Raw genomic sequence first — 27,613 nt, forward strand, 5'->3', positions numbered from 1 at the left:
CTTCCTCATCTTTTGTCTCTTTCTTCGCCTTCGCCTTCGCTGTCGTTTTCAGCTTTGCATCGTTCTTGGTAGTAGTAGGGAAGTATATTACCTATCAGGTTCAGAAAGATATGCATATCAGCATGATAGTCTATTATATGAAATCTGTCATTCCAATCTTTGTCTTCTTCTTCTTATCCTCTTTCTCTGTGCAGTATCTTCATACAAGGGATTAACACCTCCCGATTTACATTTGCATTTCGATCAATAAGGCCTGAACCTAGCCTGAGGTCCACCACCACTGTGAAAATCTGATCTCACCCTTCCTGCTCCATCTGCACCTGCACTTTCATCAGCATCTTCCCATTGACCCTCATCACCCTCTTCCTCATCTTCATCTTCACCGTCATCGTCACCGCCAAACCCAAAGAACGACGATGGTTCGCCATTGGGTAGGAGACTGTCGTGCAGCGCTGAACAGAATGACAGAGCCTGGAATAGCGATTCCACTGCGATAGGTATAATACAAGTTACTCAGCTCTGATCGGATTAGGATTATGCGAGTTGAGAGGCAGCTTTGACATACGTTTAGACTGATTTAAGAATATCCTTATTTCCCTCATCTCAGTAAACTCCTCTTCTTCACCTCCTTCATACCCCTCCTCCTCATCCTCCTCTTCCTCTTCCTGATCCATATGTGCATCTCCATTTCCATTTTGTTGTCCATGAGGTTGAGAAGGTCCGGCAGCAGCAGCACTAGCAGCAGCAGGCGCATCCGACTCGTCCACCTGGCAATACAAATGTGCAGGTAATTCAGGCGATTGGGGGGTTAATGCGTGTAGAGTCAAAGAGGGGAAAGGTAGGTTGAAGCCTGGTGTACAATTTGGATCGGAGGGTATAAAGGCTACGGATCTATCAGTTGCATAAAACATCAGTAACTGGAATACTAACCATGTTGACCGTTCACTCACATCTCATTAACCCATAGTTTCCCTTTCACTTTCTCCTCCCCCCATCCTTCCCATCCTCCACTCCTGGACGATAAGAGTACTTCCACCTCTTCATCGTACCATCTCAATATAGGCGGTATGTCAACAAACGAACTGGGCGTAGAGGAAGTTATCTGTGTGTGTTCCTCTGGTGTTATCGAGATGGGAGGGGCGGTTATGGGTGATAACATTGTGCAAGGTGAGTCGATAGTCTCGTATGTCTCTTGAAGACGAGTGCTGCAGGTAAGTGAATGGGTCGTGACGAGGTATAAGGTCTGATTTATCGAAAGATTTTAGAACTTTTGGGAAAGATGGAGTAACTTTGAACTTAGGACTCGGTTGCTTCTGAAATTTTGATTCCGTTTCATCAACCATATACCTACCCACTCATGCCTGCAACAAGAGCGACTTCATTATGGCCATTATCATTAACGCATTCAGCTTTTCTGACTGTCCTGACTCGCGTGTGTATGCTCTGCTCGTCAGCAACAAGGATGACCCCGACGAGGCTACGAAGGACACACAGCTTTCGGGAAATGTGAACCCTTGGTCAATCATCTACTCGAGCTTATCCAGCCGAGACATTCATCCCAAACATCTTTCTTCTTTCCGAATTGACTTTCTGCATCATTTTGATCCGATCGTATCGGTAAGTAGTCCCGAGTAGCTTAAAGGACAAGAATAGCGTAGCTATAGATAGTGAATATCAGATGATATACGTCATAAAAACGTTCTCAAATCGCGAAGAACCCTTCCTTTCTTCCTGCACTATCCTCTTATCCGTTTCTCATCCTTGAAACCGTTATAGCTGACCTATGTTGTAGCTTCATGCTACCCTAACTCATCAAATCGAAATCATACTCGTAACCATAATTATCAATCTTCATTTCAATATGCTGCTAATCTGGGTGATCTGCCCTTGTATGTTTTTGCCTCTAATCACTATTCTATACTCGTACTCACACGATGCTCATGATCAAATACCTCTTATCGGTGCTGAGACACTCCCGCAATTGGACTTATTGCAAACTTCCATCAGGGAGATACAGGAATTATTGAGCGATGGACGGTTGACGAGTGTTCAGCTTGTGGAAACGTATTTGGGTAAGTATGAGTGTTCACGTCTCAGTTTGGGGAATGTAGGGCCTATTGATCATTTCGATTGTCATGCTATGTAGCCAGAATTGAGAGGGATAATTACCAAGGTTTGAATCTGAAAGCCGTCATTCAATCTGCACCTAGACAATCAGGTGAGTTAATCTATTTACTGAACAAATCACAACAATTACATCAACTTGCCTTTAGCGAACCTTTGGTTCACCTGAAAAAATAAGATATGTATAATTGACCTCTGTTCGATCTAACGACAGCCCTGGAGATAGCTTTACAGCTGGACGAAGAGCGATCAAAAGGTAGGATAAGAAGTGAATTACATGGTATACCAATCTTAGTCAAGTGAGTTTTTCATTACTCGATCGATCAACATCCTAAAACTTAAACTTCCTCTTACCCTTACCGCAGAAGAACACTACTTAGATATGTCCTGATGGTTCCAAAATTATGGTATTTTGTCTAGGGATAATATCGCTACGGATCTTGAATTGGGTATGAAAACTACAGCAGGTAGTTTAGCATTGAGTGAGTTGGTACACGTTAATCATAAAATTCTGCATGTTTTCAAAATACAGACACTGTACAAGGATATTGACCATTACTCCTTTGTATTTTGGGAATTTATAGAAGACTCTATCGTACGCAAGGACGCATTCGTCATTGAGAATTTACGAAAAGCAGGAGCGATAGGTAAGTATCGCATAGTCCATACGATCCTTCTCCACATACAAGAACAAACCCCTCTTTTACGCTTGCGCTTAGTGGGGTGTCGTACTGACTTGGTTGGTTTGTAGTAATTGCTAAGACCAATCTCAACGAATTAGCAGGCTGGAAAGGTATTCTCAGAGGATTCCGTCCCATAACATCCAGCGACGATAGCCCGAAAGCCAATGTGACATTTAGAGGACCTACGAATGGCTGGTCAGCTGTAGGAGGTCAGTGCAATTCGGCCTATGTTGAGGGAGGTTTTGACCAAGGCGGAGATCCAATGGGAAGTAGCTCGGGTTCTGCTGTAGGTCTAAGTGTGGGTTGGGGTGCGGCTGCTCTGGGTACTGATACGCTTGGAAGTGTTGTGAGTCACATCTTCTGACCGATACAACTTTGCTATACCTGTATGCAATAAGTACCAAAGAAAGGAAAGAGCTAAAAGTGCGAGTGAAATGGATATAGCTTGGTCCAGCGAGTAGAGCGGCTTTGTACGCTATTAGACCTACGTTGGGAAGAGTATCTAGGAAAGGTGTCGTACCTGTCAGGTGGGTCGGACGAAATCATTAGCAAGGGGGTAAATTGCTGATGTACAGTGTCTGAAAGTCTTGATCACGATGCGATTGGTCCAATGGGATTCACGACATGGGACGTAGCTTTGATGTTAGAATTCATGAGTGGAGAGGATCAGGAGGATCAGTCGAGTGAGTAATGCTATACAGTGGAAACATACTGTACTTTCGGGATTACTTACTATACTAATAATTGTTTCTTCGACTTCAACATTTTACCGTAGCGCACGATATACCTCCTCTATCGAATCTTATATCAATAGCATCATCTCCTCCAAAACTTTCAGAGTTCACCATCGGTATACCAACAAAGTACTTCTCCGACGAACCATTCTTCGGAATCCCCTCAGGTTGTCCATCAGAATCTAAAATCAAGTTCAGCGAAACACTTCACTATCTCCAGACAATTCATGGACTAAAACTCAAGTGGAATACGAATATCAACCTAAGTTCTCATGGAGATATTCAGCGATTCCTGGAAGTATTGACGAATAAGATTAATATTGATTTTCGAGCTGATATGGATGATTATCTGACTAACGATCTGAAGGAAAGTAAAGTGAGGAATATGTTGGAGTTGGCAATGTTTAATGATAAATATTCTGTGAGTCTTTTCTCCTTCTCCCTTTCATTTCACTCCAATGCAATGCGATTATATACCTTCCAAAGCTGTTCACAATATGATAATGGGTAGCTCACCTGTCGATTGAATTTGTGCTGTGTTGCTTGGGTTGTACTATAGTCTGAAGAATTACCACCAAACGAATGTTGTCAAGAGCGGATCCTCACCTCTCTCACTTCCTCACCAAGGAATTCAACCGAGCATCAACAACTCAAAAGTGAATTGAAAGTATTAGCCGAAGAGAGAAGTTTAGGTCATATTTTTGATACTAATCCTGAAATTGATGCTATTGCTTTTGATTTCGAGTTGGGCGCTCCAGGGTACTGGGTAGGAGCTGCTAATTATCCAGCTGTAAGTGACGGTTCAAATACATATCCCCTTCACGTGACGGTATGACTACACGAAAGATTGGTCGATACAGTATCATTTGATCTCGATCTTGATTGACGGTCTCTACTGCATTACAGGGTGTCGTACCTTTAGGATACTGTTCTAATGGTCTACCATACGGTTTGATGTTCGTCACTCGAAAGTATGACGAACAAAGATTGGTTGGACTAATGCGAGTACAGTATCTCGATCTCAAATCGACTGATGGGTTCCCATCCCCTCATACTGACAGTTTTGTTCGTCGTAGGGCGGCTTACGAAAAGGTCATGCCCAAAAGGCAAGTTCCTAAGCCATATCAAGAGCGTTATGGTAGTTGATCAGCGGTTTAAAACGTAATTTCGTGGCTGTTTATGAGGTGCCAAAGAGAAGATATCTTCTAGTTCAGTAATGTATCTGTGAATATTCCATATATATATAATTGACTTAGCATGTACATATGCATACTGATATCACTAAGCTCATTCATGAGAAAAACTAAAATAAGAGGCGAAGAAAAGTTACTCATAAGGAACGTTATACGTGAAGATAATTACATAATCACAAGAAAAAGAATAATACTGTAATGTTAAAAGTATATGAATATATGACTAGAATCTGAAAGGAAAAAAAGAGGAGACCTGTTATTACATATAAGAGCGATATGAACATGAACCATAAACATAGACATCGAACGTGAAACGTAAAATGGATGATTAACAGTACGATATATAATTGGGATTAACATAGACGTAAAAGCACTTCGAAAAAGGAGAAACCGTTGTGTGTTTGGGTCGATTCCTTGAGAGAGAGATCCGTTCCGAATCATTTCTATACTTTCATGATCTGGGACAGAAGTAGAATTACATGAGTACACAACCGCTGGATTTCTTAGCTTTACCAGCACGTCGATTTGGGTTGACTAGATCGGAGAGAGAGCACACACCAATCAGTCATCAGGAAAAAATCAACCATACAGAATAACCGGTCAAAAGATAGATGGATAATACTTACGGACGGTACGGATAGCTTCGTCAAATACTGATTTGAGGTTCTTTTGTGTTAAAGCTGAACATTCGAGATACTATATTACAAAACAGTGATACAAGATTGTCAGCTTGATATATCACTATTATCGAAAGTGTTCATTCACTCACCCTTGCAGCTTTAATATCATTTGCCATAGCCGATCCCTAGAATGACCACAAACTGTCAGCCAAATCATTCACACAGCGAAGGCAAAGATAATACGATGTGATCTTTTACTCACCTGGGGATATTGAATAGGAGCTTGTCTTCGATCTCTCAACTTCTCAAGCTGTAAAGGATCGTCACGAAGATCGAGCTTGGTACCGACGAGGATGATAGGTGTTCCGGGGGCTATACCATAAATTGGATGAGCTGAGCATCACAATCGTAAACGAGACAGGAGTTGACGCTCACAATGGTGTTGAATTTCAGGATACCACTATCAAAGTACAATGAAACGTATCATCAGCTCAAACCAATCTTTACACGGATGGATGAAGACCACGATCGATTGGTGATGGAAAGAGAATAGGTGGAATCAAACTCACTTTCGTTCTTACGTTCTCGAAAGAAGCTGGCGATACTACTGAGAAACAAAGTAAGAAAACGTCTGTTTGAGGGTATGATAGAGGTCTTAATCGGCTATATTATTTCACAAAGTCATCCCACACCATGCCATCAGTTAATGACTTATATGTTGGTCGTGCTCTAGCTCACTCATAATCTTCTTGACCTGCAGTATCCCATAAACCTAAAGAGACTGTCATTCCATCTACGATCACTTGACTTGAATAGTTGTCGAATACTGTTGGGACGTATTCGCCTGGGAAGGCGTTGGTAGTGTATGAGATCAAGAGACATGTCTATAATCAAGTATGAATATCAGTAATCAAGCTATTTTATATGAACAGAGAGTATGGGATGGTCGAAATTCACCTTCCCTACGGCACCGTCTCCTACCACGACACCTGTTCACATTTCGATTCGGGCCAGGTTCAGTGAGTGGGTCATACACGAGAGAGTCGGGAGATGAATGATGATGATGGTTGAGGATCGTTAATATAGCGATGGAAGTTGAGGGCGAGTGGGGGAGGCGAGAGTAGATAGGTATGTTTCTGCTGTTAGCGGGAGTTCTATACGATGGTGATTGTACGATAGTGATAGCCAACTCACACTTGATGTTCCGCGTAGCTGCCATTATGTTTCGAAGAAGTCAGGGTTTAGAAGAGGTAGGGTGAACTGTGTTGACATAGGTGTTCATCAGCTATGATCACATTATATTGATATTTCCACATATGACCATTCTCCCTTCTCACTTCACTACCTGACTACCCGTGTGACCCTTCACTCTCGATGTCTTGCATCAATGGAGAATGTAGACTACTTACACTGTTGTACGAGGTGTCCAAGGATAATGTTAATAAGATAGATATATGAATATGTTCACGATACGTTATGTCGATATGTTTGATTTGATATCCCTTTGATAGATGTTCCGATCCGCTCCCACGCTGTTTGTCTATATAGCACACAAAGAGTAGTGTGGTGAATTCACTTCAGGGGAGGCGATGGCGACCGATGAATGATGACCGAATTTGCACTGAGCTGTCGAGATGCTATCGGACCTTTGAGATTGAGATAATTGGCTCTACTGAGTCAGCGTCTGGATGATGATGTATTACGATAACTGATACCCAATGATATGGCGATACAATGATACAGTGACACAATGACACAAAGACGGAGAGAGAGAGAATGACAGTGCACAACCTGAAACGCGACTTTAGCTTTTGATTTTCAACAACCACGTGGGGGATTATCGACCTGGTGGCACTGTGGCAATGATGTACCTGAGCTTAAAGGAGTGAAACATAGGAATATCTTGATGACGAGGAGGACGAAAAGGTACAGTATGCACGTGGTGGGGGCGATGGATATGGAAGTCACTCTTCTATCATGGACGGAGGCTTCGGATCTGGAAGAGTCTGCATATCCTCCGTATGTCACTGGATATGCTTGTTAGAGCATGGGTCGATCAAGGCAGATTGTGTCACTGTTATGATCCGGTGAATCAGGCTCAGCCTGAGCATGCTGTGCTTCTAGCTTCTTCGAGGTGCGTCCATCTTGCCGCATGTGGTCGCATCGTCTGATAAGATGGTTTGTGGGATGATATTGGTATCGATTGTCGTGCCTGCCGTCGCTCTACCTGGAGCATGCATTGTAGTCCTCCACAGTGAGCTGACGTCGTTGTCAACGGAAGGGATGAATTCTCGCATAAATATTGTCAACGTAGCCAACAACGAGCATGTCTTCCGTTTTGAGGCCTCGATGAGCTCCAATCTACAATTCCTCTCTTTTCACGAGATAATCAGCGGGATGTAGCAAGCCGTACATGCTATAACACGGTCCTCTAGTAGAATCCTTTCACTACATGAACGTCGACTAATTGAGTCTATTCCTCATCACCACAATGATGTGTTCATTCCAAGTACCTGAACCGACCTCGGAGAACTACTCGATTGCAATGGGACTAACACAGGGCTGAATGCTGCTTCCTCCCATCGAGATATGACATGCGAGCAGTAGATCGTTAGCATAACGAGGTTACGCTGAGCCGATCAGAGTGGGTACCGTTGTTGGGAAGCGAAGTTGGAAGACAAGCGGTCAAAGATAGCCCATTTCAACCCTATCTACGATTATTCAATAGCTGGCTGACTCGCCGAAAGCTCCCGAAGTAATCAGAAACTAACGACTCGCCGAAAAAAGGTACATCGCACATCATCCGTTCTTCATAATCCACAGTACATCATCTCTTCATCATCAAGACTGACGACTCGATCATCCATCACATCATCCCGTCCAATCCAATCCAATTCAAAAATAAATCAGGTAACGTTCTTCCGAGAACTACAAGGGGGGTGAGGGGGGTTGCGCACTCTATGTGATGCATCAAGCTTCCGTCATCTTCGGCTGTGCGAATAGGCAGATTTACCGCTACGTACTCTTTTCCTCCATGTGATCTCCATACTTTTTATGTACTGCATTCAAAGTACGGTAACTCTATACTACTGTAAATTGTAAAGTAGTGTCGTACTCTGGTAAGCTGTATGACGGAGAATGAAAGCTGCGATGGCGTGAGAACCCGTTCTCGTCATCCGGAGTACCCGGAGTGGGGTCATTTTGGGCTCGGAGGATTAATTACTACAGTCATAGTTAGCTAGGTACAGCACGACTTAGTAGACGCTGTACACTGACAGCAGGATCACTTCAAAGTGATGAGATGGTATGCAGATACAGTACAGCTGCATCTGTCTATACATTGCGAGTAGTATATGTATTGCTACCAGATCTCGGTGCAATGGTACTGAACGGCAGTACTTGGAGTGAGACGCGTTTGATTTTCCCATGCCCTAAAGTGACTGACCTTGACTCTACTTTGTTTCGGGGGCCGTTTCCTGTTCGACATGTCAGTTCAGACGGCTGTATGACTCATTTGATTTTGATCACATACGTTGATTAAAGCATCATCATGCTTACGAATGTTCATCTTATCACTCATACCATGTTCTCCTGACAGACACCGAGAGCACAAGAGGAAGAGGGAAGATACTACAATAAGGCACAACATCATCTTTCCATTGGTAAGTTACAATCCCTGACCTAACCAAATCTCATGTCTGTGCGAGCTACGCTGTACTTGTACATGTATAAGGATAAGATCTCGAGGACGTAAGTCTCACAAGACGGGTGATTTTGTGTCTTTTGGTGAATGGGGTCTTTACGATTTATTAGTTACAGTATGAGCAATTTCGCTATCGTATCAAATTTGACTTTGACTTATCAACGAACGATCCCCTTGAAAGTGGATTACCAACCTTGAACAATGAGCGAAGAGGCGTCATTGCCAGCGTCAGTTCAAGAGATCTCCTCTATCGTCCACTGACGGATTAGAATCAGTCTGTCAGGGATTACAGTAATGACCACATGGGAAGAAATAGAGACTGCACACCGTCGGTCTCAACATGAAAGGGTCGATCCCGACACCCCTGGGATCTTACGAAGCCATGACCCCACCTGAAGTTTCATCGCAGGTGCATGGAGATAATTGATCGTGTATCTCTAGGAGGTAGTAGACGACGAACTTTTCTATATATACTTGACGGTCTATAGAGCCTCTCAATTCTATTCGTTGCTCGTTACTCGTACCTTCCCTTCCATACTACTCTCGATAAAAGGTACAAGAAAACCGGAAAACTGGAAAAGTCTTCAGCAGACTACTCTGTGGTAACTTAACCAAGCGTCCTGTCAGATTTGTACCAACCAAAGAAATCGTTAGTTCACTTATTTCGGAGACGAATAACATCCAAATTAGGACTAGCTTTCCGAAAGCTCAGGTTCCACTTTACCCCTCACTTCGATCCGTCTTCTTCTTCATCCCTCATACATAACACCGTTTCAAATTCGTCATTCGTGATCCGCACAGACATCGAGAACACCTGATCCATACTTCAAGTACCATCTATCTGTACCTGTATGAACGAACTGCATATGGTAAAGTGGGACTGTGCAGCTTGATATATACAAGACTAAAACGATCTAAAAGGTAAATAAAATAAAGTAAGAAAAGGGACGCGACATACTACCATTGCAGCCGGCCGACCGGTTTATACGTACTACTACTTTGTTACTAGCTAGCGTTCCTATCTCTTTGTCTCATTTCGTAAACTACCCTTTCCGACATCTTTTCAACTTCTCCATAGCTTAGGTATCATATATAATTTCCTCAGTTCTGTATGATTGATCATATTGTCATTTGTCATAATACTTCTCAGCTGAGCTGAAAGAGACATCATTCCAATTTTGTACATATCTCATGTCTCTCATCACCAGCTCGACGATTCGGGTTCAGTAATCACAACCGACAAAAGTAGGGTCTTACTTCTCCTTCGATCAGGCAGAAAAAAGGGGGGGAAAGGTGGTACTTGTAGAGGAAACGAAGAAAAAAAAAACGCGTTTTCATACGCGATAGCAAGAAAGTGCGAAAGGAAGGATAAGGAAAAACGAGGTCGAGGTGAGTATCATCTATCTGCTATGCTTCTAGCTCCATCACCCATCACCATCAAGGACAGACAAGAGACAGATGGAAAGATCATCGGAATCAACCCGATTGATCTTGTCGTATGGTGAAACGTTGTCACTCTTTTTCAACCCTTTCCACACAAGTCACCCTCACCCTCACCCTCACCCTCTTGCTCTTCGGTACCTCGTGTGTTATCGCGATTCAGATGGCATAATATGTGCATGTGTCCTGAATGCGATCGGATATCCGTGAACCGTTACCAAATGTAACGCTGACTCGTGTATCATATACCTCTTCGCCGAAATTTTGAACTCTCTTCATCCATAGATCATAGGTGAGTGAGAGAAATGTCCTGTTCTGTCTGATCCTGTTAATACACCACGATGGTAGTTGACAATATAATTTATTTACCACACAGTCATGGGCCCAACTGGCTATCATCCGCCTACATCCTCCGCATCCTCATCTACTTCTTACCCTATTTATCATCACCCGAATCCATATCATCACAATCAAACGAACGCAACGATGTATATAACACATAACCAGTCGTATCACCACCACAATGCTCATTTCAATCAATCACAAGATTCTCTTCTCCAACACATATCGCCCGATTTATCTCAGCAGCAGTCATTACCCTCTGTTCAAGTGACCCATCCGACTCCTACCAAAGCGATGAAGTTCCGCAGAAAGTCTTCAGATGCTCTGAGCGTATCTACAGCGAGCTCATTTGATCCCTCTCCTGTAGGTCAGATGCAGCTCTTGCCTTCACCCGGAACGGGTACATTAGACGTGGTGGTCGAGAACAACATGCCAAGCGTCCCCCGAAGTAGACCAAGATCACCAGAGCTGGAGTTGGAGGACGATGACAGTGAGGCCGAAAGAATACGGTTGGAAGAGAAACAAGCTAGAATTAGAGAGAAGGGCAGAGAGAGGCAGAGAAGAAAGAGGGAAAGGGATAAAAAGAAGGCGAAAGAGGTGAGTTCATGTACTCTTTGGATTATTCATGTAGTAATTTCGCGCTGAAGCCTTATTGTGTATCTAGGCGGAAGCAGCCAATGGCTCATCCTCACATCTTCCCGTTCCGTCAAGTAGCACTCAAACAAAAACTCCTTCTCAAGCACTGTCCATCTCCGTACCTTCTTCTGTGTCCTCCATCGCATCGTCTCTACCACAATCAGCATCGTACTTCTCCATCTCGCCTTCGCATCCATCTTTCGGTATGCCCACTGGGTCTACATCTGCCTCAGGCACTTCCACACCCGCAACGCTTTTCTCGCCTGCCGGCTCTACACCTGGCTTGGGGTATAGTCCCGACACTTTGATGAGCGCCAGTCTGTTCAGCTTGGGACTAGACGCTTCAATGACTAGTGCAATGCTCGAGATACCCTCCGATAAACCTAACAAACGGGATCCTCGAAGTAAAGCCAGAGCAGCATCGACCAGTGTCACCTCTTCAGTTAATTCACGAAAGGTTTCGCCCACACCGCTGCTCACCGGGCTACCTCAGCCGATCAGAGAATCAAAACCACCTGTGATCAAGTCCGCCAAGAGGAGGAAATCCGAACCTCAAACTGATGAGCTGGTCAATCTGGGAGGTTTAGGCGTAATGACGAGTCGAGAGGATCCTCCGGCCCATAGCATCTGGCAAAGTAAATCGAGTGATAATACCAGACCTCATCCACGTCGAACAGCTTCTGATGGGGTGGTCATCAAATCCAGTCATGACAGGGAACGAGAATGGGGTGCCAGATCACCTACGCCACCACCAGTACCCAGTCTGCCAGATGAATATCGACAAAACAAGGTCTTACGCCCTTCTCCTAGTACTGATACCGTCTCGGATGCTGTTTCGGCTCCTTCGGCACAAGCAGAGATCTTCGCCGATAGAATGGTCTTCCTCCTGAATAAGGATGAAGGAGAGACCGGCTGGCTCAGCAGCCACATAGGTCTGAATAACAGTGATATAGACGAGATGAAGAATGCCCTGAAGGGCGTATACGATAAATGGTTGCTCGAAAAGGGCATGAAAGAGATGAGTCTGGATTTCAGCGAAGGTATGGGTAGTCAGGTAAATTCGCTTTGTCTTATAATCGCTTTGTATCTGTAACTTATGTACATGACCGAATAGCCATCCTCAGCGAGTATGACACCTTCAACTACATTCATGACTCAACCGTCTGTTCCCGCTTCTCCAACCATCAACTCCACCAACTCGGCTTCGGGTTTCTTCACACCTGTCCCCTCACGTACGAGCTCTCGTCGAGGCGACAAACGACCTACAATCACCGTGCCGAATGCTGCCGGAACTTCATCAACGTCCCAGACTCCCTCGCATAACCGTCAAAGATCACTCTCAAGTGCATCCATGATGGCGAGGGGACTGCACATTACGTCGCAGACGCCCACACAAGTCCAACAATGGTCGCATCCTGCTACACCGACTTTACCTCAAGAGGGCAATGCTAATCCTGGTACAGACCCTCGTTCAGACGATACTGCTTCACCCGTCAACTCATCTTTGCAAACCCCTTCTACCGGCCAAGGTTCTTTCCCGATCTCCGATCAAATGACAGTGTCTCACGGACACTGGCGATCAGCTACAGATCCGACTGGCCAAAGAGCCTATACGACCGCACAGCACGAACAGCATACTCCGTTCCAAGATCCAAGTATGCATCAAAACAGCCACATCTGGAATGTGCCCAACACATGTCCTCCAGCTCACCAGATGAATTATGGTCAGTTAGAAAGCCCGCTTGCTACCACCGCTATCAACAAGGCCAATCAGATGGATATGCCACCTCCTCCGAGGACCTCAGCAGGTACAGCTGCACAGCAACCTGGTAATATTGGTGGAAATGCGACTACTGTAGGGCTTAATGGAATTTCCTCGGTTGTACATGTCGAATCATCTCAGGGGTATCAAGGACATCAACGTCATTTCAGTACACCTGTCACCTCCCGGACTCAACCTATCTCAGATCGAAACATTATGGCCATTCCTTTCACTCCTGAGACTCCTGTACCAGTTCGAGGTCAGAACCACACGACGATAGACGGTAGTTTGATTACATCCATGCCGATGTGGTACAATTCCACTTTCATGTCGCACCCTGATTCTCAGGTCTTACAATCACCAATTGTCGAACGAGGCCACGGGCATGGGCATAGCCATGGACATGTGACGAATATCAGATCAGAGCATGGTCAGGACTTGGAAATGGAGATGAGTGAATTCGCTCATGTCAGTACCAGTCAAGGTCAGGGCCAGGGTCATCATGGGTTCTGACTTTGTCAACCAATCGGATGATGGATGATTCCACCAATAACATCTTGTGTATATAAGAAATATCTTAAATCTGTGAATACAGATGACGAATCTCGATTGAATCTGATCCAGATCTGGTTTTGACGAGGAATTTGATTTTTAACGATACGAACAGATACATTTTAACGAATTTAACGACATTTTTTCTTAAACGAAACTTAACGAGCTTATAACGACCTATCGAAATAATACAATACAATTGGATTTCGAATCACAAAGGAGGGAAAATAATAGGCGACTATAGAAAAGTAGACAAGTAAATCAGTAGAGTATGTGAAAAAAAGAGAATTATTGGATGAGAAGAAGGTGCAAAGGAATAATGATATCTCGTATATCAACTTTGTAAATATAAACTGTTAGGTGTAAAAATCGAAATAACCTCTTAACAAAACAACAAAATCAACCTGAACCTGAACCCCTCAAGGTAAAATTATATGTACCTTATATGCGAGTATATACAGATTTCCTATATATGTGCAGTTGTACAAATCTCGATATTGGAGGGGAAGATAACATACAGTATACATATATATATATGAATATATTATGCACATTTTTATGTATAGTATCGCATCAATTCTGCGATTTGAGGCTTGCATCTCATCCATATCAAGTTTACATCTACAATTATGGTTGCCGATGCTACGTTGTAACTCTGTAGTGATTCCACATGATCCCAAATCCCATCTATAATATCACTAATAATGTTATATCCTCTCATGCCGTATCAACCCTTGCTCTTGCTTACTCTCTTCTGCCTTTTCCCTATCTATCCTCTTGGCCTCAGCTCTAGCAAGTTCAATCTGCTTTTTGAAATAACCTTGTACCTTCTTCGCTCCTCTCATACCATATCTAAGTAATAGGACTATAGCATATACAAATGATTTGCTAAACCCTACAAGGACAGGAAGGGGTTTCCAACTTTTTGGATGTATCGTCAAAGGTGGTAAGGACCTATCAAATTCCCTCCATCTACTTGGTGTAAACCATCTCAAAGCTTCTACTAGACTATTCCGCTTGACTACATGATCTAATATCTGTCGATTCTTTTCTTCTTCCTCTTCTTGCGATTTCAATATAAATCGATGGCTGAAGTTCCCAGGTATAGGTTGAGTTTGACTTTTAGATAATCTCTCTTCTATCCATCTTAGTATTCTTACATCTTTAGGTTGAGGTAAAGAAGTAGTATAGATTGATAATACCGATGGTAACACCCCTTCCTCCTTGCGTTTCGGTAAGTGTAATGATAATCTATGAGATAGGAGTGTATCTGTGAATAATCTATCTCCAATCACCAAAATCTTCAAATCATCCACTCCAACCCCCACTTCTTTCTTCTGTTTTGAATCTGCCTCTGCCGATTCTAATCTAGGATTGGGAGTACGTTCCACAACGACTCTATCTCCTTTACGAGCCGAGGTAGGATCCTGACCATAACCCAATAAAGGTTTCTGAACCACTTCATCCTCCCATCTTTCCCATAACATCTTTTCATCCTCTTGTTCATCCTTCCATACTTTCTCACTACCTTGTATTATCCTCTTACGATTCGTTATCGGTTGACCTAGTTGACCTTTGAAATATGATATGATAGATCCAGAGCAACCTGGTTTGTTCTGTGAGTGGATGAGGATAGGAGCTCGAAGGGATAGAGAAACTGATTCGGCCTATAAGAACAAAAAAAAAAAAAAAAAACAAGAATTAGCATTGGCTTTAGTTCTCAGAAATGAGGGATATTTTCTCGTATGTATGTGAAGATACCTTTCAACAAAAATAATGTGCATTGTAACACACTGTGTTGTATGTTCGCACAAACCACTCACAGCTATTCCACCTGGATCTTTCCTTGTTCCAGCTGAGTTGGAGACTATCAATACTCGTCCAGGTTCGAATGTCTGCAGCAGATCGTTCCAGGCGGTCTGTATCGTATCAACATGATCAAGTCAGCAACTTGAGGTTAACAAGAGAATACAGGTTATTTACCTGATAAGGGGGATAGATCTCATCTTTGTTAGGTAAAGTCTGATTCACAACATATAAGTGAGTATACACGACTCATGTACATCTATAATACAGTACGAGAGAAATGTCACATCACCCACCAGACAGTTGTCTTTATCCACTACCACAGCATTGAACCCTTCTTTCTTCAAAGATCTGAAATCGACTTGAGCTATACCTGGGGAATTTAGCACAAGAGTGATTGATATCAGTTCCTCTCCTATCTATTGATGAATGCTCTCAGAACAGAACATCGAAACTAGCTCGTGAATACTCCCAGGGAGAATACCGTAGAGGGATATTGAGTGGAGAGGAAGAGTTGGAGCTCACTGGGTACTCTTATATGAGGCCTTAGAAGTTTGGGTCTAATTACACCAGTGAGATATATGAGAATGTTAGGTAGTTGAAAGGGAGCCATCGTTTTGTTCTTGTTTTATACCACCATTGAACTCCGAGATCTCGTGTCCGAGTTTATCCAATTCTATCCAATTCTATGAATTTGGTCGAATGACAAATGATCACTTGATCACTTGTCAGCGCGTTCTGCCCTTTGCCTAAATTAGGGTATCGTATGACAACGAGGGTATATTCTATTGATGATGTATGGCAGCAAGTGTCAATAAAGAGGAATCAATCTCAATTATTCAATTCACCTGGGTCGAAAATGAGATCACATGGTAGTGGACTTCCCGTCGGAAGAAGGCAGGATACCTTACGTAAGCAGGTCGACCTCTGCATTAAGATCAATCCGGATGGTGGGTTTGGTCGTTCAATGTTCTGTTCTGGTGTTACGCGATCTGCGCTTTCATATGTGCAAACACGACCAACTCTGAAAAGAAAAGGTAGAACTACATCGTTCAAGTGTAGCCATCGATAGCGAGTCCCATTCATAATTCGATAGGGAAAGGTCATTAGAAAAACAGTTCAGGATGTCACACTGTCAGTATCCCCCTTCTACGACTGTTCTCCTTCCGTTCAACCTCCAAATGCTGATGACAATCCAATCCTCATTGTTCAGTTCGAAGGAATTTCGGTAGATTTACAAGTTCCTCTGCGAGCGAGCATTATCAAAGGCAATTGACGGCTCCGTACGTCTGCACTCAATTCTTTAATGATGTCAGAAAGGGGATAAAATAGCTGATATTGGTGATATCCCGATGGGGCAGCGTCAATAAATGGAAGAAACAATGGGTGACTCCTATTGGACTAGCACCTGAAAGTTCATACAAGGTGTGTAGTCCAAAATTACCATCACATCTGAGTATGCTGTATGTTAATGCGGACTGTCAATTTGACCCGATGTCACGTAGATATGTAAATGGGTCAAACAGAAAGAAAAGGTAAATACGACGTACCGTCCTCATGATTTGATCACATCTCCATCCGTAGCTTACTGACTATATGATTGGGAACTATAGGCCAAACTGACAGGAGCTATAGAAGTGGATGATAACACGCCTGTACCAGAAGAAGGCGAAGGTGATGAAGATGAAGACGGAGGTGAAGATCAAGAGATGGAAGAAGATGATCAAGATCAAGATCAGAATGAAGATGAGGGAGACGAAGGGGAAGGTGAAGTGGAAGGGGAGAACGAGGATGAAGAAGATGGTAAAGCAACTACTACCGCTGCTCAGACCCCTGCTCCCACCGTCACAGTAGATACTGCAGATAGCTCTACACAAACCCAAACACAGCCCGAACCTATATCAACAACAGCGAAAGAAGGAGAAGAATCCTCCACCAAACCTACCGATGCAGCTGTAGATGCGCAGGAGAAGAAAGTGGTACCAACACCTACGACTATTGAGAAGGAGAAAGAATCCACACCTGCACCAGAAAAGGAGAAAGAAGAGGATCACGAGTCTACCATTCCAGCACATCAGACCATCCCTTCAAACGCTATTGAGATCCACCCCATCGCACCTTCCGCGACGGAAAGCGGTTTGGGTGAAAGTTCGACTGAGCCATTGGTGGAGATGGAAACTCGTCCGGCTGAAGATTCAACAGAAAAGATGGATATTGAGGAGGAGCCGAAGGAGAAGGTGGAGGAAGAGGATAAAGGATTGGTTCATGGTGAGATGGATGCTCCAACGAAAGCTTTGGAGGTGGAAAATACAGAAGTCCCCAAAGAGGTGGAAAAGGAGTAACATCTTAGATTTTATCAGACTTGGATTGAACAATGTACGAATAGAGTGGAATAGAATGTATTGTATCGTATTTATCTGATTAGTCGAAAACGCAATCCTGTAAATCAGTACAACAAGTGTCGAACAATACTAACACTTAACACTGGATGTCAAATTGTCATTACTTCGAAAGACCAGCAACATGTGCATATCTGTTTATCACTAAGATCGATTAGTCGATCTGATTCTACATTCCCCTTCGATGTCCTTCTGGAGCAGTTCTGTTTATCGATGGATTTGTGTGATCTCAGAGATGACAATGTACTCGGATTTTTCTACTTCTGTTTCTGTTTCTGCATCAAATATAGAAAGGAACGTATAAGAGAAAAATTCGAATAATACTTCTTTGCCCCTACTTCCTTCCATCATTCGTTCCTCCATTCCTCCATTCAGCCTACATCTACGTCTACCTCCCCATTCCTTCTTCCCTCTTCCCCTCTTACATATTCAGCTACCTATTCATTCTCATCACGTATATTTCATCATCACCTAAGTCTTATCCTCAACCAACTATCTGATTATCCTTCCTTCCCTCACCTTCCTTATCTTATCTTCTACCAGCTTGAGCCTGAGCAGCAGCCGGACCTTGACCTTGCGCTTGACCTTGTCCAGCGATCAATGGTGCTCCACCCCAAGTAGCTATAACCCTCTTCAAGGTATTCCAGACATTCTGAACTACGGGTGGTTTACCGACCACAAAGTTATTTATGTAAGAGGTGACGTTGGTGATGGCAGATTTGGTGAATGGGGAAGCGTGATATCGTAATCGGACGAAATGGACCATGAATAATGGCGCGATGAATGATTGTCTGAATCTACACGATATATAAACGACGTTATATCAGCTTTATTCTTTGTATACGCTTCACTTTGTTTCTCATTATATCTATGATGTTGTTGTTCAGAAACAGATAACTCACGTTAATACACCCAGAATGAGTCTAACGCAAATTAACAATTCGCAGTAAGCTACGAATCGCATAGCAACGTCGTAATTGCCTTTAACCCAAAGTTGGATTTTCCTAGAGATAGTTTCGAGGAAGACGGGTGGTCTTTGAGCTTGGGCTTGACCTTGAGTACCTTGAGGTGGTGGTCTAAAAGTGGACGTCACATAAGAGTCAGCTTACGTAGATTGTGAAATTTGCCAAAAGTCGTTGCGAAAAAGGGAAAGGAAAGGCGGAGAGAAGGTGAAAACTTACGGTACAAGTTTGGGTATGATGTTGGTTCGGAGGAAAGTCAAACAGTGGAAAAGAGAGAAGGTCGCAAACGGAAGGATGGAAACTGTAACATAAATACCAAATAGTCAGCATCGGGGGAGGAATTGTTATCAAGCTTAAGCTCTTTTTCAGCATCAATATATTTCGTCCTGATACGACTCACCATTCACGGGCTTAGCGACCCACCAATACAAAGCCAGAATCGCATATTGTACATTCTCATCTACCAGTGCTCTTCTCAGCCAGGCTTGGTTCAATTGTGGTTTACCTAGTGATTTGTAAACTACGATAGAGTACGACAAGAGGGCACCGGTGAATGCTAATTTGTATGATTTGGTGGGTGAAGGTCGGAATAATACAGTTTGAAGTAGGACGTATGCTACGATCGAGAACATACAGCATAGGTCAGCTACATCTGCATACAGTACAAGACATAACATGCTGTAAAGACATGTCCTTGTTCACTCACCCGCTGAGACGAGCATTACACCATGTCCAAAGGCCCAGAGGTAATGTGGATCGACGGCTGGCATGTTGATAGTCGGGTGATCTGTTTGTTCAAAGTGAGACTGTGGTAGTTGGATATAGGTGAGTTTCGAATAGTCTGATGATCTTGGATGGTCTGGACTGATGTCTTGATGTTTCTGTTTCTGCGTATATGGATGGATGTTATCGAAAAGGAAAAGGTTGTGACATGTTAACATCAGTCATTCAACTTGGAGAGTACTCACTCTGTGATGACATTACTTTTCCGCATCCGCATACGTCACTAGCACCAGTCTCAATGGCTTCCACCACACCACATGGACATGGCCTGGATGAACGTGGCACATCGCATCCCTCCTATGGAATATTCATACGGGAATATACGGTGTTAGGCATCAATGGCAATCAATACTCAAATGCATCTTGCAAATATCAAGTCATGTTCGTTCATACCTTCATATCCCCATTGTCAGTCAAAAGACCTCAGGCCCTGGCATGATGGAAAACGTGTAGATATTGACTGTTACAGCTATCTCTTGCATCGGCCAATCTCTGGCGCAGATTCCTAAATTTCGAACGTTCAGTCCATCAAGGGTATCAAAACGATTTCTACCGAGATCGATATCCAAAAAAAAAAAAAACCCCTTCGAAGGGTGCATATCATCCTCGTGATGACAACTACAAGCTTGACATCCTACACATGGTACTCGTACCACTTGTACCGATACGGAAAATCTCACACCAAACGAATTTATCGTCAGTTGAAAGTCAGACAAGAAGATCAACCTTCCTCCTGACTTCTGACAGCGCATTGACCCACCTCACCTTGTCTTGAGGTAAAAGCTCCCACTGATCATCCTCGTTCCTAGATGGCTCGTGCTCACCTTCAAATCCATTTGATGTTGTTCTCGACCTTTCACTGATCTGCATATGATACCTTTGCTCCACTAATTATGAAACCAAGCTAAACAACCGATTGATGGTACCTTTGACAAGTCATCTTCTGCCAAGGACTTTTCCCCCTTTATCAGTACTGTCGTTGACGTCAGAACCATCAAAGAGAATGACACACACAATCATCCTTTGAGGGTGTCATTATCCTCGTGTATTGGGCATAACGTCATACCAACGAAATTTCAATAACAGAACAAGTGAATTGCGTCAAAAATGCATGTTTCAATGAGAACGACTCGAGGTTAGAGAGGTGTATATATATGATCAATACCTGCTTCAACGTTTGACGAATTTTATTCTCACCCCATCAAGTCTGATTGTTCCATCCCATCGATACCAACAACAGAGAAAAGTGAAGAAGAGCAATCAGACTGTAATCATGGCATTTGGAAGAAAACGCGGTACCACCACTACCACCACCACCACCGAGACCGGCACAAGGACATGGAAAAGATCACCTCTCAAACTTGGACTTGCCGCTTTTGCTGTATTGGTGAGCGAAAATAATCATAATATTGTCGATCTCAATTTCATATGAGATGTTCATGAGCTAATCGATGTGATTTGACTTCTTCAGATCGCCACGCTCTTCTTCTGGCTTTCAGCATTCTCTGTACCTTTCATTGATTCGATCCACTATGTCCACACGAGAGAACGATGTCAAGGTGGGTGTCTAATTAATCTTTCACCGCCAAAAAAAAAAAAAAGCAAAACGAGGATACTAACACTTTCATTCAACGTGTTACTTGACAGTTCGGTAATTTCGGTTGGTGTGCTGGTGCGCCGTTGAATGGGTTGGTAGCTGGAAAAGCATGCCATCAACATGTAGGGTGAGTGATCACACCAGACAGATCCTCCTTCACTTCACCACCATTTCCCGCTTCGAAATTCGGCTGATGACAAAGTTGATCTTTTCGCAGATACAACTTCCGACCTTGGATCCCAGGTGGTAAATCCGCTACCGGAGCTCTCATCCTGGTAGCTCTCACCGCTGGGTTCGGATCGCTGGCATTCTTATCGTTACTTCATTCAGTCATCAATATCGCTTCTGGAGCTGCAAGCTTTGGTTTGACTGTGAGTATGAATATCCTGCCCACATGTTCCTTTCAGACTTCTTGGGGTATTATTCTCACTGGCTGAGCTGATATGATCTTCGTCCTGGTAGCTCTTCACTACCCTCCTCGCTACCATCTCATTCTTCCTCGTCACCATCATCTTTGGTACAGCCCACCATCGATTCAACAACGATAACCTGGATGCTCACTATGGCGCTGCGTTCGTCCTAGTCATCCTGGGATGGTTGATTTACCTATTCGTAGCTATCCCTTTGGTATTTTTGGGATGGTTCAAGCAGAGAAGACAACATACCACTACTGCTCATATCAGGGGAGATACCAACCATACTACCAACGTCACCATTCGAGCGTGATAGTGTGCATGGGCGTAAGATGTTTATAGATGGGTTAACGAAATATCACGAATATCATCATATCCTCATATCCTCATATACTATAATCAGATTATATTGAATTAAATTACATTAGCTTATGGAGGAGAGATCTTGATTCATCAGTAGAAACGCTTTGTTATACAGTTCAGTATCATATTCTGGTAGTTACTAAGAGATCCAATGCGAGTTGTTAGTAGAAGGAGATAGTGGGATGTATTTCCTTATAATATATTCACTTACTCACAGCAGACCTGAGAACTGGAGATGGATGTTTTGCATTTTATACATGTCCAACTTTGTTATTTCTTTCAATCTTTCTCGATTTTAGAACTGCTTGGGCTTTGGAAAACTTATCAAGATTCGTTATGAGTCCATTACTATGCCGAGTGAGGCTCAATCAACTCGACCCTTAATCATCCTTATCCTCACCTTCCCTCTTGCTCCAATCTAACCAACTTCCGACATAGTTCCTGACGTTACCATAACCCTTCTCGCCGGCCAGCTCAGCAGCGTTGGCAGATCGTTTGCCCGATCGACAGAAGAAGATTATATTTTGGTCGTAAGTTGGTTTGGAGAATGCGAATTCCTATTTGGGCGAAATAATAATGGGCAGGATCATGATCATTGGATACAGTAGGGAAATGGGTATAATGGTATGATGGTATGAAATCATCAGCTCAGCTTTGTATTATAGTGGGTGTTGTCATCTCCTACTGACCTTTTGGAAATCACCTGGATTGAAACCTTTATCCAAAGCGTCCTTCAACCTTGATAGAGGTAAGTTGACCGCCGAGGGGATCGAGCCAAGGGCAACTTCGTCTGGTTCCCTTACGTCTACAATGAGGATGTCCTACGAAGTTAAAGGACGGTCAGTCCTTGATCACAAGAGCACAACACACAAGATAATGATAATATATGATAATCAGACGGTATCACTCACATCGGTAGGTTGTTGAGTGATGGGTTTCAATTCTTCATACTTGACGATAGGATCTTTGGCCCAAGCGCTCCTCGAGGTCTTACGAGCTTCATAAAGGAATGGTGAAACTACCATTCGACTGACTGGGGTGGAAGAGATGGGTCGGGCGGAGAGAAGAAGAGGGCGAGGAGTAGCCCTGAGGGTTGATCGGATTGATAGAGAGATGGGAGTTGAGGCTTTGATAAATGACATGTTGAAGAATCGATTCAAAATCAAAATTCAGCTACGTAAATTGATTGATTCTTGTTTATTCAGCAGATGGGTATGTTATATTCGGCCGTTGGAAGAGATAGCTTTAGACGAGGATGCAATATGTATGGGATATCGAGTATTCGGAAGAGTTGTCCAGTGACGTGCTTGATGACATTCCTGAGAGAGAGATGGATGAATTAATTCCCAAATAACCAGCCACGTGTCTATCACACGGTCCCGGTGAGGTTGCACGGTTATATGCCACATCATTGTTCTATCATTCCCTTTGGGTTTACGTTTTTCGACCAAGTGAGATTTGAGATTTCCGACTTTTACTTTCACAGATCCTAATCCTAACAGCTATATCAACACACGAGACATACCTCCCCTGTCTGGACTTGTCTCCCGACACCTCTTTCCTCGGCTTTCTTGCTAACTGAACTACCCGATCGAGCGCTCAAGATGCCAGCTCCATCGTCCATCGGTACCCGTCCAGCCTTTCCTCCATCCCTCGCCAGACGATTGGCCAAACGACGTATCAACCCTGCCCGACCTCTTCACACTTCCTCACCTATCCTCAACGTCTCAGTCAAACCTGAACCATCCACAATCCCACCTTCCACCGCCCTATCTGCACTACTATCAAGACTATCTTTACCTTCCAATGACCGCTCGCTACATCCCACTCTGATAGCCTGTCTGACCCATCCATCATACTATTCCGCTCAAGCTCAATCGAACACCAACGAAATACCAGAACTTGAAGTGGTCGATTCCGAATCCTCCTCCTCATCTTCCTCATCAACTACAAAAAGCGATAACGAGCTCTTATCCACATTGGGTAATTCATTATTAGGTCTATTCGCCAGTGAACATATCACCCAGCTTTATCCCCTACTACCAACTCAAGCAGTTAAAAACGCCATAACGGCCTATGTCGGTCCATCAACATGTTTGTCCGTAGCTAGAGAGCTGGGGGTGAGCGTACAGGGAGGTGGAAATAACGGTCAAGTACCTGGTTTAGGTAGAGGTTCAAACTCTGCCGGTTTACCTATCAGATGGTCCAAAGTGTATTTGCAAGAGAAGAATTATCAGGATAACATTAGAGGCGAGAATGTACCATCAAAAGGACCTGAGAAGGTTCCTGTTGCAAGGAGGTTTCAGAAATTCTTAGAGAAGAAAGAGAATGAAGAGAAAGATTTATCGGAAGAGATAGGAGGAAGAAGTAATAGAGAGAGTTTCGAGGATGTCGTTGCTTCTACGGTTAGAGCTTTTGTAGGGTTGATTTACCAAGAACAGGTGAGTGGTCATCTGCATGATCGCACCTCATCTCATCTTTACATGATCAGGCCATAACATATCATACCATGTCCCGTCAATTATATGTATCCTGAACAACACACATATATATATACTATCAAAATTGTGCTGACATACTCTTCATTCTATTAGGGGATCCACGCCGCTCGATCATTCGTTCACGCTCATTTCCTCTCGCGTTCCATTGACCTCCCCTCCTTATTCAACTTCAAAAACCCACTTCACATGCTTTCCTCGGTCATTTCCTCCCATCTCTCCTCAGCCGGTGTACCCATCTCAGCCAACCAGGGTGTCATCGAAAAGAGATTATTGGCATCTACCGGTGTGAATTCGCAATCGCCTTTATTCCTTGTAGGACTGTTCTTACCTTCTGGTATAAAATTGGCTGAAGGTCATGGATCGTCTAAGGCCATGGCTGAATACAGAGCTGCTAAGAATGCTTTGTTGAGTTTATTCTTAGTTAGATCAGATCAACCGAATTCTTCTGAACAAACGGGGTTCGGGCTTCGATCAATTAGCTTGCCTAGTTCGTTATATGCTTCGTCGGAGAGGTGGTTGAGTAACGGAAAGATCAGCGAGAATGTAGATGAGAAGGAGATGAGTTATAGAGGCGTCAATTGGGGTGGGAAGGAGGTTATAGCGGAAAGTAGAGATTTGTAGAGTACATAGGGTATCATTCATGCATATATACATATATTAATGACCGAATAGAGGTGATGATGATGGTAACTCAAGTTCCTATCCACATTCCACCGACCCATGCTTAGTGTTAGAAGGGCATGGACAATCGAACATTAGTTGATGATCTTTTGATTGAGTGTTCGTTTATTCATATTCATCTGTCTACTGCTTTCATTGAATGTTCGGGCCGCACAAGAAAGGGGAAGAAGAAAAGACATGTGACATGTGTGCATGATATTCATATTTGATCGTTATGATGGGTAGAACAATCCTCTCCCTAAGTCACAGAGAGGGACAGCTCTAAGTTACAGGATATCGTACCTATCGTTTGCAAACAAGAACATATCAGTCTGACAGGTTACACCATGGTAGGGGAAAAGACACGAGATGTCGAAGCACAAAGAGATAGACGAAGAGTAATGGAGTACTCACATATGTTACAACATATCTAACCCCCTCTTTCTATTCTATCACTCAGACTTCACTTGATTGAATTTGGGCTATTTCTGAGGTACGGGCGAGATGACATTCTCATGTATATCATCTTGCATGAGATTCTCAATTGCCGTTTCTAAATTATCAATTCGGTGAGACATCTCGTTCACTAGAAACAAAGATATAATCAGTAAGGGTCGTTCATGTTTCAAGGCCGAGTTGAGCGATGGATATGGTAGATTTCGATATGTGGACAGAGGATGGAAGTGGTTGTTTAAGGAGGAAACTGTTGAGAAGGCTCACTTCGTGCTCTGAGAGTACATGTCAGCTCAAGGACTACCATCGCTAGCAGACCAAGATAGGAGTGGGATGAAGGATCAGTAAACTCACAATACCTGATCACTCATCTCGTCAAATCTCGATTCCAACTGAGCCAACAGCGTATCAACCTAGTAGAGTTAATCAATCATAAACATAACATTAGCTTGGATTCATCCAGGAAAAGAATAACCTAGCAAGATCAATCTCGACTCACAAATCCACATAATTCACCAGGGCTAACTACATCTTTCACTCCCACACCTGCATTCCCAGCATTAACACCTTTAGCAGGACTGGACGAATTGGGTTTATTGATAGTTGATAATCGCTTGGTGGATGATGATGAAGGGACCAAAGCAGCGGTTGAAGGTTGTTGTTGTTGAGCAGCGGTCGACATGTTGGTTTTCCCGTGCTGCAGGCTGAGCGGTGACTATGAATCGGGGGCTATGGATGGTTTTCTTAGATGAATGATTATGCTTGAATTGACCGTTGATGGATGTTGTCTGATGTCTGATGAGAGAATTGGAAAGTTGTGCAGAACAAAAACCTCGAGATTGGTAGACATACAGGTTGGTTGTTTGTCGCGTGTAAAATGTCAATGTCCGTTCCGCGTGTCATCTCCATTGTTTTGCCACCCACCCAGCTTTTGATTGTGAAAAGAATCTCTTATGTCGTCTCTGAATGTCATGCATGAGATTGCATAGCCCGAATTACACCGTGCGGCCAAGAGGGAAGAAGTGATGGAGAGGAAGAAGGTATAGCACTGGCGCACAACCTGCTTGTACATATAACAGTACAGTATAACCGGATGACCAACCTTGATGGCCACGCCTCTTGCAGGGTGATACTGTACCGCTTTCTACTGAAGTACGTGGTCTGCTCAACCTTAAATCGCCTTTTGCCACTGAATACCAACGCATCACTGGAGTTGACTTGTAAATCAGGTTGACGCAGAGACAACCTAAATCCATATGCATAGGTGATGATACTCGCAGGTAACATCAATAGTGCTCATCCGACATACCGGATTTTGCCAATCTTTGAAGGCATGTTGACAAATAATTTGTTCTCGCTCAGCAGACCATTTGATCTGACTGTGAGCGACACCCAATTTTCAGAGACTGCTAAGACCATCTCTTACTAGGCCATGGGCACCGATATTGGTCCGCACATGACAAGGGGATGTCGGCAGTCTGATGCTGAGTTTAGTCGAAATCTATATACACTAATATACAACTATGGTACATACAAGCTATTCGTTTACATAATCTATTATTGCTGAGTTTTGCCGGTGTCGCAGACTATCCCCTTGGCATGGCCCCAGAGCCACAACCCGTTTATGATGAGCTATCTGAAAGACACCTCGACCACCCAGCAGGCCATGGCGTACGGTCTGTTATATCACTTGTCACTGAAATCCTGGACAGATCCTTCATAGCGACTTGAAGTAAAATGGCGATAGAATGGGAATGGCAGATGACTAGACCTGTCTGCCTCCGCGAAAGCGATGCTGTCATGAACTATATTTGGACGAATTAATCTTCTGTCGTCAGTCGAATTGAAGTCGTAAATCTCTTGACCAACCTTATTTTGGTCGATCCG

The 27,613-nt window shown here is 43.5% G+C and overlaps 12 protein-coding genes across 12 annotated transcripts; 6 read left to right on the forward strand and 6 right to left on the reverse strand.

Annotated features, from left to right (window-relative positions):
* Positions 1 to 243: 243 nt before the first annotated feature.
* V865_007495 (uncharacterized protein) lies at positions 244 to 1,159 on the reverse strand (the record flags this gene model as incomplete). The annotated part of the gene is made up of 3 exons (XM_066231242.1): positions 244 to 488; positions 566 to 891; positions 951 to 1,159. The coding sequence occupies 3 exons, from the start codon at positions 1,157 to 1,159 to the stop codon at positions 244 to 246; spliced, it is 780 nt and encodes a 259-aa protein (XP_066087339.1).
* Positions 1,160 to 1,861: 702 nt separating this feature from the next.
* On the forward strand, positions 1,862 to 4,659 carry V865_007496 (uncharacterized protein; the record flags this gene model as incomplete). The annotated part of the gene is made up of 12 exons (XM_066231243.1): positions 1,862 to 2,072; positions 2,147 to 2,218; positions 2,339 to 2,423; positions 2,545 to 2,606; positions 2,709 to 2,771; positions 2,876 to 3,153; positions 3,252 to 3,334; positions 3,393 to 3,490; positions 3,583 to 3,962; positions 4,101 to 4,331; positions 4,448 to 4,531; positions 4,618 to 4,659. 12 exons carry the CDS (start codon positions 1,862 to 1,864, stop codon positions 4,657 to 4,659), a joined length of 1,689 nt encoding a protein of 562 aa, XP_066087340.1.
* A 550-nt stretch (positions 4,660 to 5,209) lies between these two features.
* Positions 5,210 to 6,573, reverse strand: V865_007497 (uncharacterized protein; the record flags this gene model as incomplete). The annotated part of the gene is made up of 9 exons (XM_066231244.1): positions 5,210 to 5,268; positions 5,361 to 5,430; positions 5,504 to 5,539; positions 5,617 to 5,726; positions 5,790 to 5,814; positions 5,924 to 6,017; positions 6,093 to 6,238; positions 6,312 to 6,343; positions 6,549 to 6,573. The coding sequence occupies 9 exons, from the start codon at positions 6,571 to 6,573 to the stop codon at positions 5,210 to 5,212; spliced, it is 597 nt and encodes a 198-aa protein (XP_066087341.1).
* A 4,302-nt stretch (positions 6,574 to 10,875) lies between these two features.
* V865_007498 (uncharacterized protein) lies at positions 10,876 to 13,750 on the forward strand (the record flags this gene model as incomplete). The annotated part of the gene is made up of 3 exons (XM_066231245.1): positions 10,876 to 11,436; positions 11,504 to 12,529; positions 12,590 to 13,750. The coding sequence occupies 3 exons, from the start codon at positions 10,876 to 10,878 to the stop codon at positions 13,748 to 13,750; spliced, it is 2,748 nt and encodes a 915-aa protein (XP_066087342.1).
* A 746-nt stretch (positions 13,751 to 14,496) lies between these two features.
* On the reverse strand, positions 14,497 to 16,208 carry V865_007499 (uncharacterized protein; the record flags this gene model as incomplete). The annotated part of the gene is made up of 5 exons (XM_066231246.1): positions 14,497 to 15,456; positions 15,613 to 15,708; positions 15,773 to 15,811; positions 15,892 to 15,968; positions 16,121 to 16,208. The coding sequence occupies 5 exons, from the start codon at positions 16,206 to 16,208 to the stop codon at positions 14,497 to 14,499; spliced, it is 1,260 nt and encodes a 419-aa protein (XP_066087343.1).
* A 511-nt stretch (positions 16,209 to 16,719) lies between these two features.
* V865_007500 (uncharacterized protein) lies at positions 16,720 to 17,937 on the forward strand (the record flags this gene model as incomplete). Its single annotated transcript, XM_066231247.1, has 5 exons — positions 16,720 to 16,729; positions 16,809 to 16,878; positions 16,957 to 17,020; positions 17,101 to 17,130; positions 17,209 to 17,937. The coding sequence occupies 5 exons, from the start codon at positions 16,720 to 16,722 to the stop codon at positions 17,935 to 17,937; spliced, it is 903 nt and encodes a 300-aa protein (XP_066087344.1).
* Positions 17,938 to 18,523: 586 nt separating this feature from the next.
* Positions 18,524 to 19,726, reverse strand: V865_007501 (uncharacterized protein; the record flags this gene model as incomplete). Its single annotated transcript, XM_066231248.1, has 5 exons — positions 18,524 to 18,791; positions 18,897 to 19,070; positions 19,176 to 19,257; positions 19,357 to 19,572; positions 19,663 to 19,726. The coding sequence occupies 5 exons, from the start codon at positions 19,724 to 19,726 to the stop codon at positions 18,524 to 18,526; spliced, it is 804 nt and encodes a 267-aa protein (XP_066087345.1).
* Positions 19,727 to 21,012: 1,286 nt separating this feature from the next.
* On the forward strand, positions 21,013 to 21,394 carry V865_007502 (uncharacterized protein; the record flags this gene model as incomplete). Its single annotated transcript, XM_066231249.1, has 3 exons — positions 21,013 to 21,126; positions 21,211 to 21,298; positions 21,387 to 21,394. 3 exons carry the CDS (start codon positions 21,013 to 21,015, stop codon positions 21,392 to 21,394), a joined length of 210 nt encoding a protein of 69 aa, XP_066087346.1.
* Positions 21,395 to 21,445: 51 nt separating this feature from the next.
* V865_007503 (uncharacterized protein) lies at positions 21,446 to 22,062 on the forward strand (the record flags this gene model as incomplete). Its single annotated transcript, XM_066231250.1, has 4 exons — positions 21,446 to 21,463; positions 21,554 to 21,582; positions 21,695 to 21,707; positions 21,799 to 22,062. 4 exons carry the CDS (start codon positions 21,446 to 21,448, stop codon positions 22,060 to 22,062), a joined length of 324 nt encoding a protein of 107 aa, XP_066087347.1.
* Positions 22,063 to 22,492: 430 nt separating this feature from the next.
* V865_007504 (uncharacterized protein) lies at positions 22,493 to 23,254 on the reverse strand (the record flags this gene model as incomplete). Its single annotated transcript, XM_066231251.1, has 3 exons — positions 22,493 to 22,669; positions 22,802 to 22,933; positions 23,024 to 23,254. The coding sequence occupies 3 exons, from the start codon at positions 23,252 to 23,254 to the stop codon at positions 22,493 to 22,495; spliced, it is 540 nt and encodes a 179-aa protein (XP_066087348.1).
* Positions 23,255 to 23,716: 462 nt separating this feature from the next.
* On the forward strand, positions 23,717 to 25,234 carry V865_007505 (uncharacterized protein; the record flags this gene model as incomplete). Its single annotated transcript, XM_066231252.1, has 2 exons — positions 23,717 to 24,553; positions 24,707 to 25,234. The coding sequence occupies 2 exons, from the start codon at positions 23,717 to 23,719 to the stop codon at positions 25,232 to 25,234; spliced, it is 1,365 nt and encodes a 454-aa protein (XP_066087349.1).
* A 521-nt stretch (positions 25,235 to 25,755) lies between these two features.
* On the reverse strand, positions 25,756 to 26,408 carry V865_007506 (uncharacterized protein; the record flags this gene model as incomplete). The annotated part of the gene is made up of 4 exons (XM_066231253.1): positions 25,756 to 25,859; positions 25,994 to 26,001; positions 26,081 to 26,139; positions 26,226 to 26,408. The coding sequence occupies 4 exons, from the start codon at positions 26,406 to 26,408 to the stop codon at positions 25,756 to 25,758; spliced, it is 354 nt and encodes a 117-aa protein (XP_066087350.1).
* Between the last annotated feature and the right edge of the window lie 1,205 nt (positions 26,409 to 27,613).

Source organism: Kwoniella europaea, chromosome 2 (genome assembly GCF_036810445.1).
Source record: "Kwoniella europaea PYCC6329 chromosome 2, complete sequence".
NCBI lineage: Eukaryota > Fungi > Basidiomycota > Tremellomycetes > Tremellales > Cryptococcaceae > Kwoniella > Kwoniella europaea.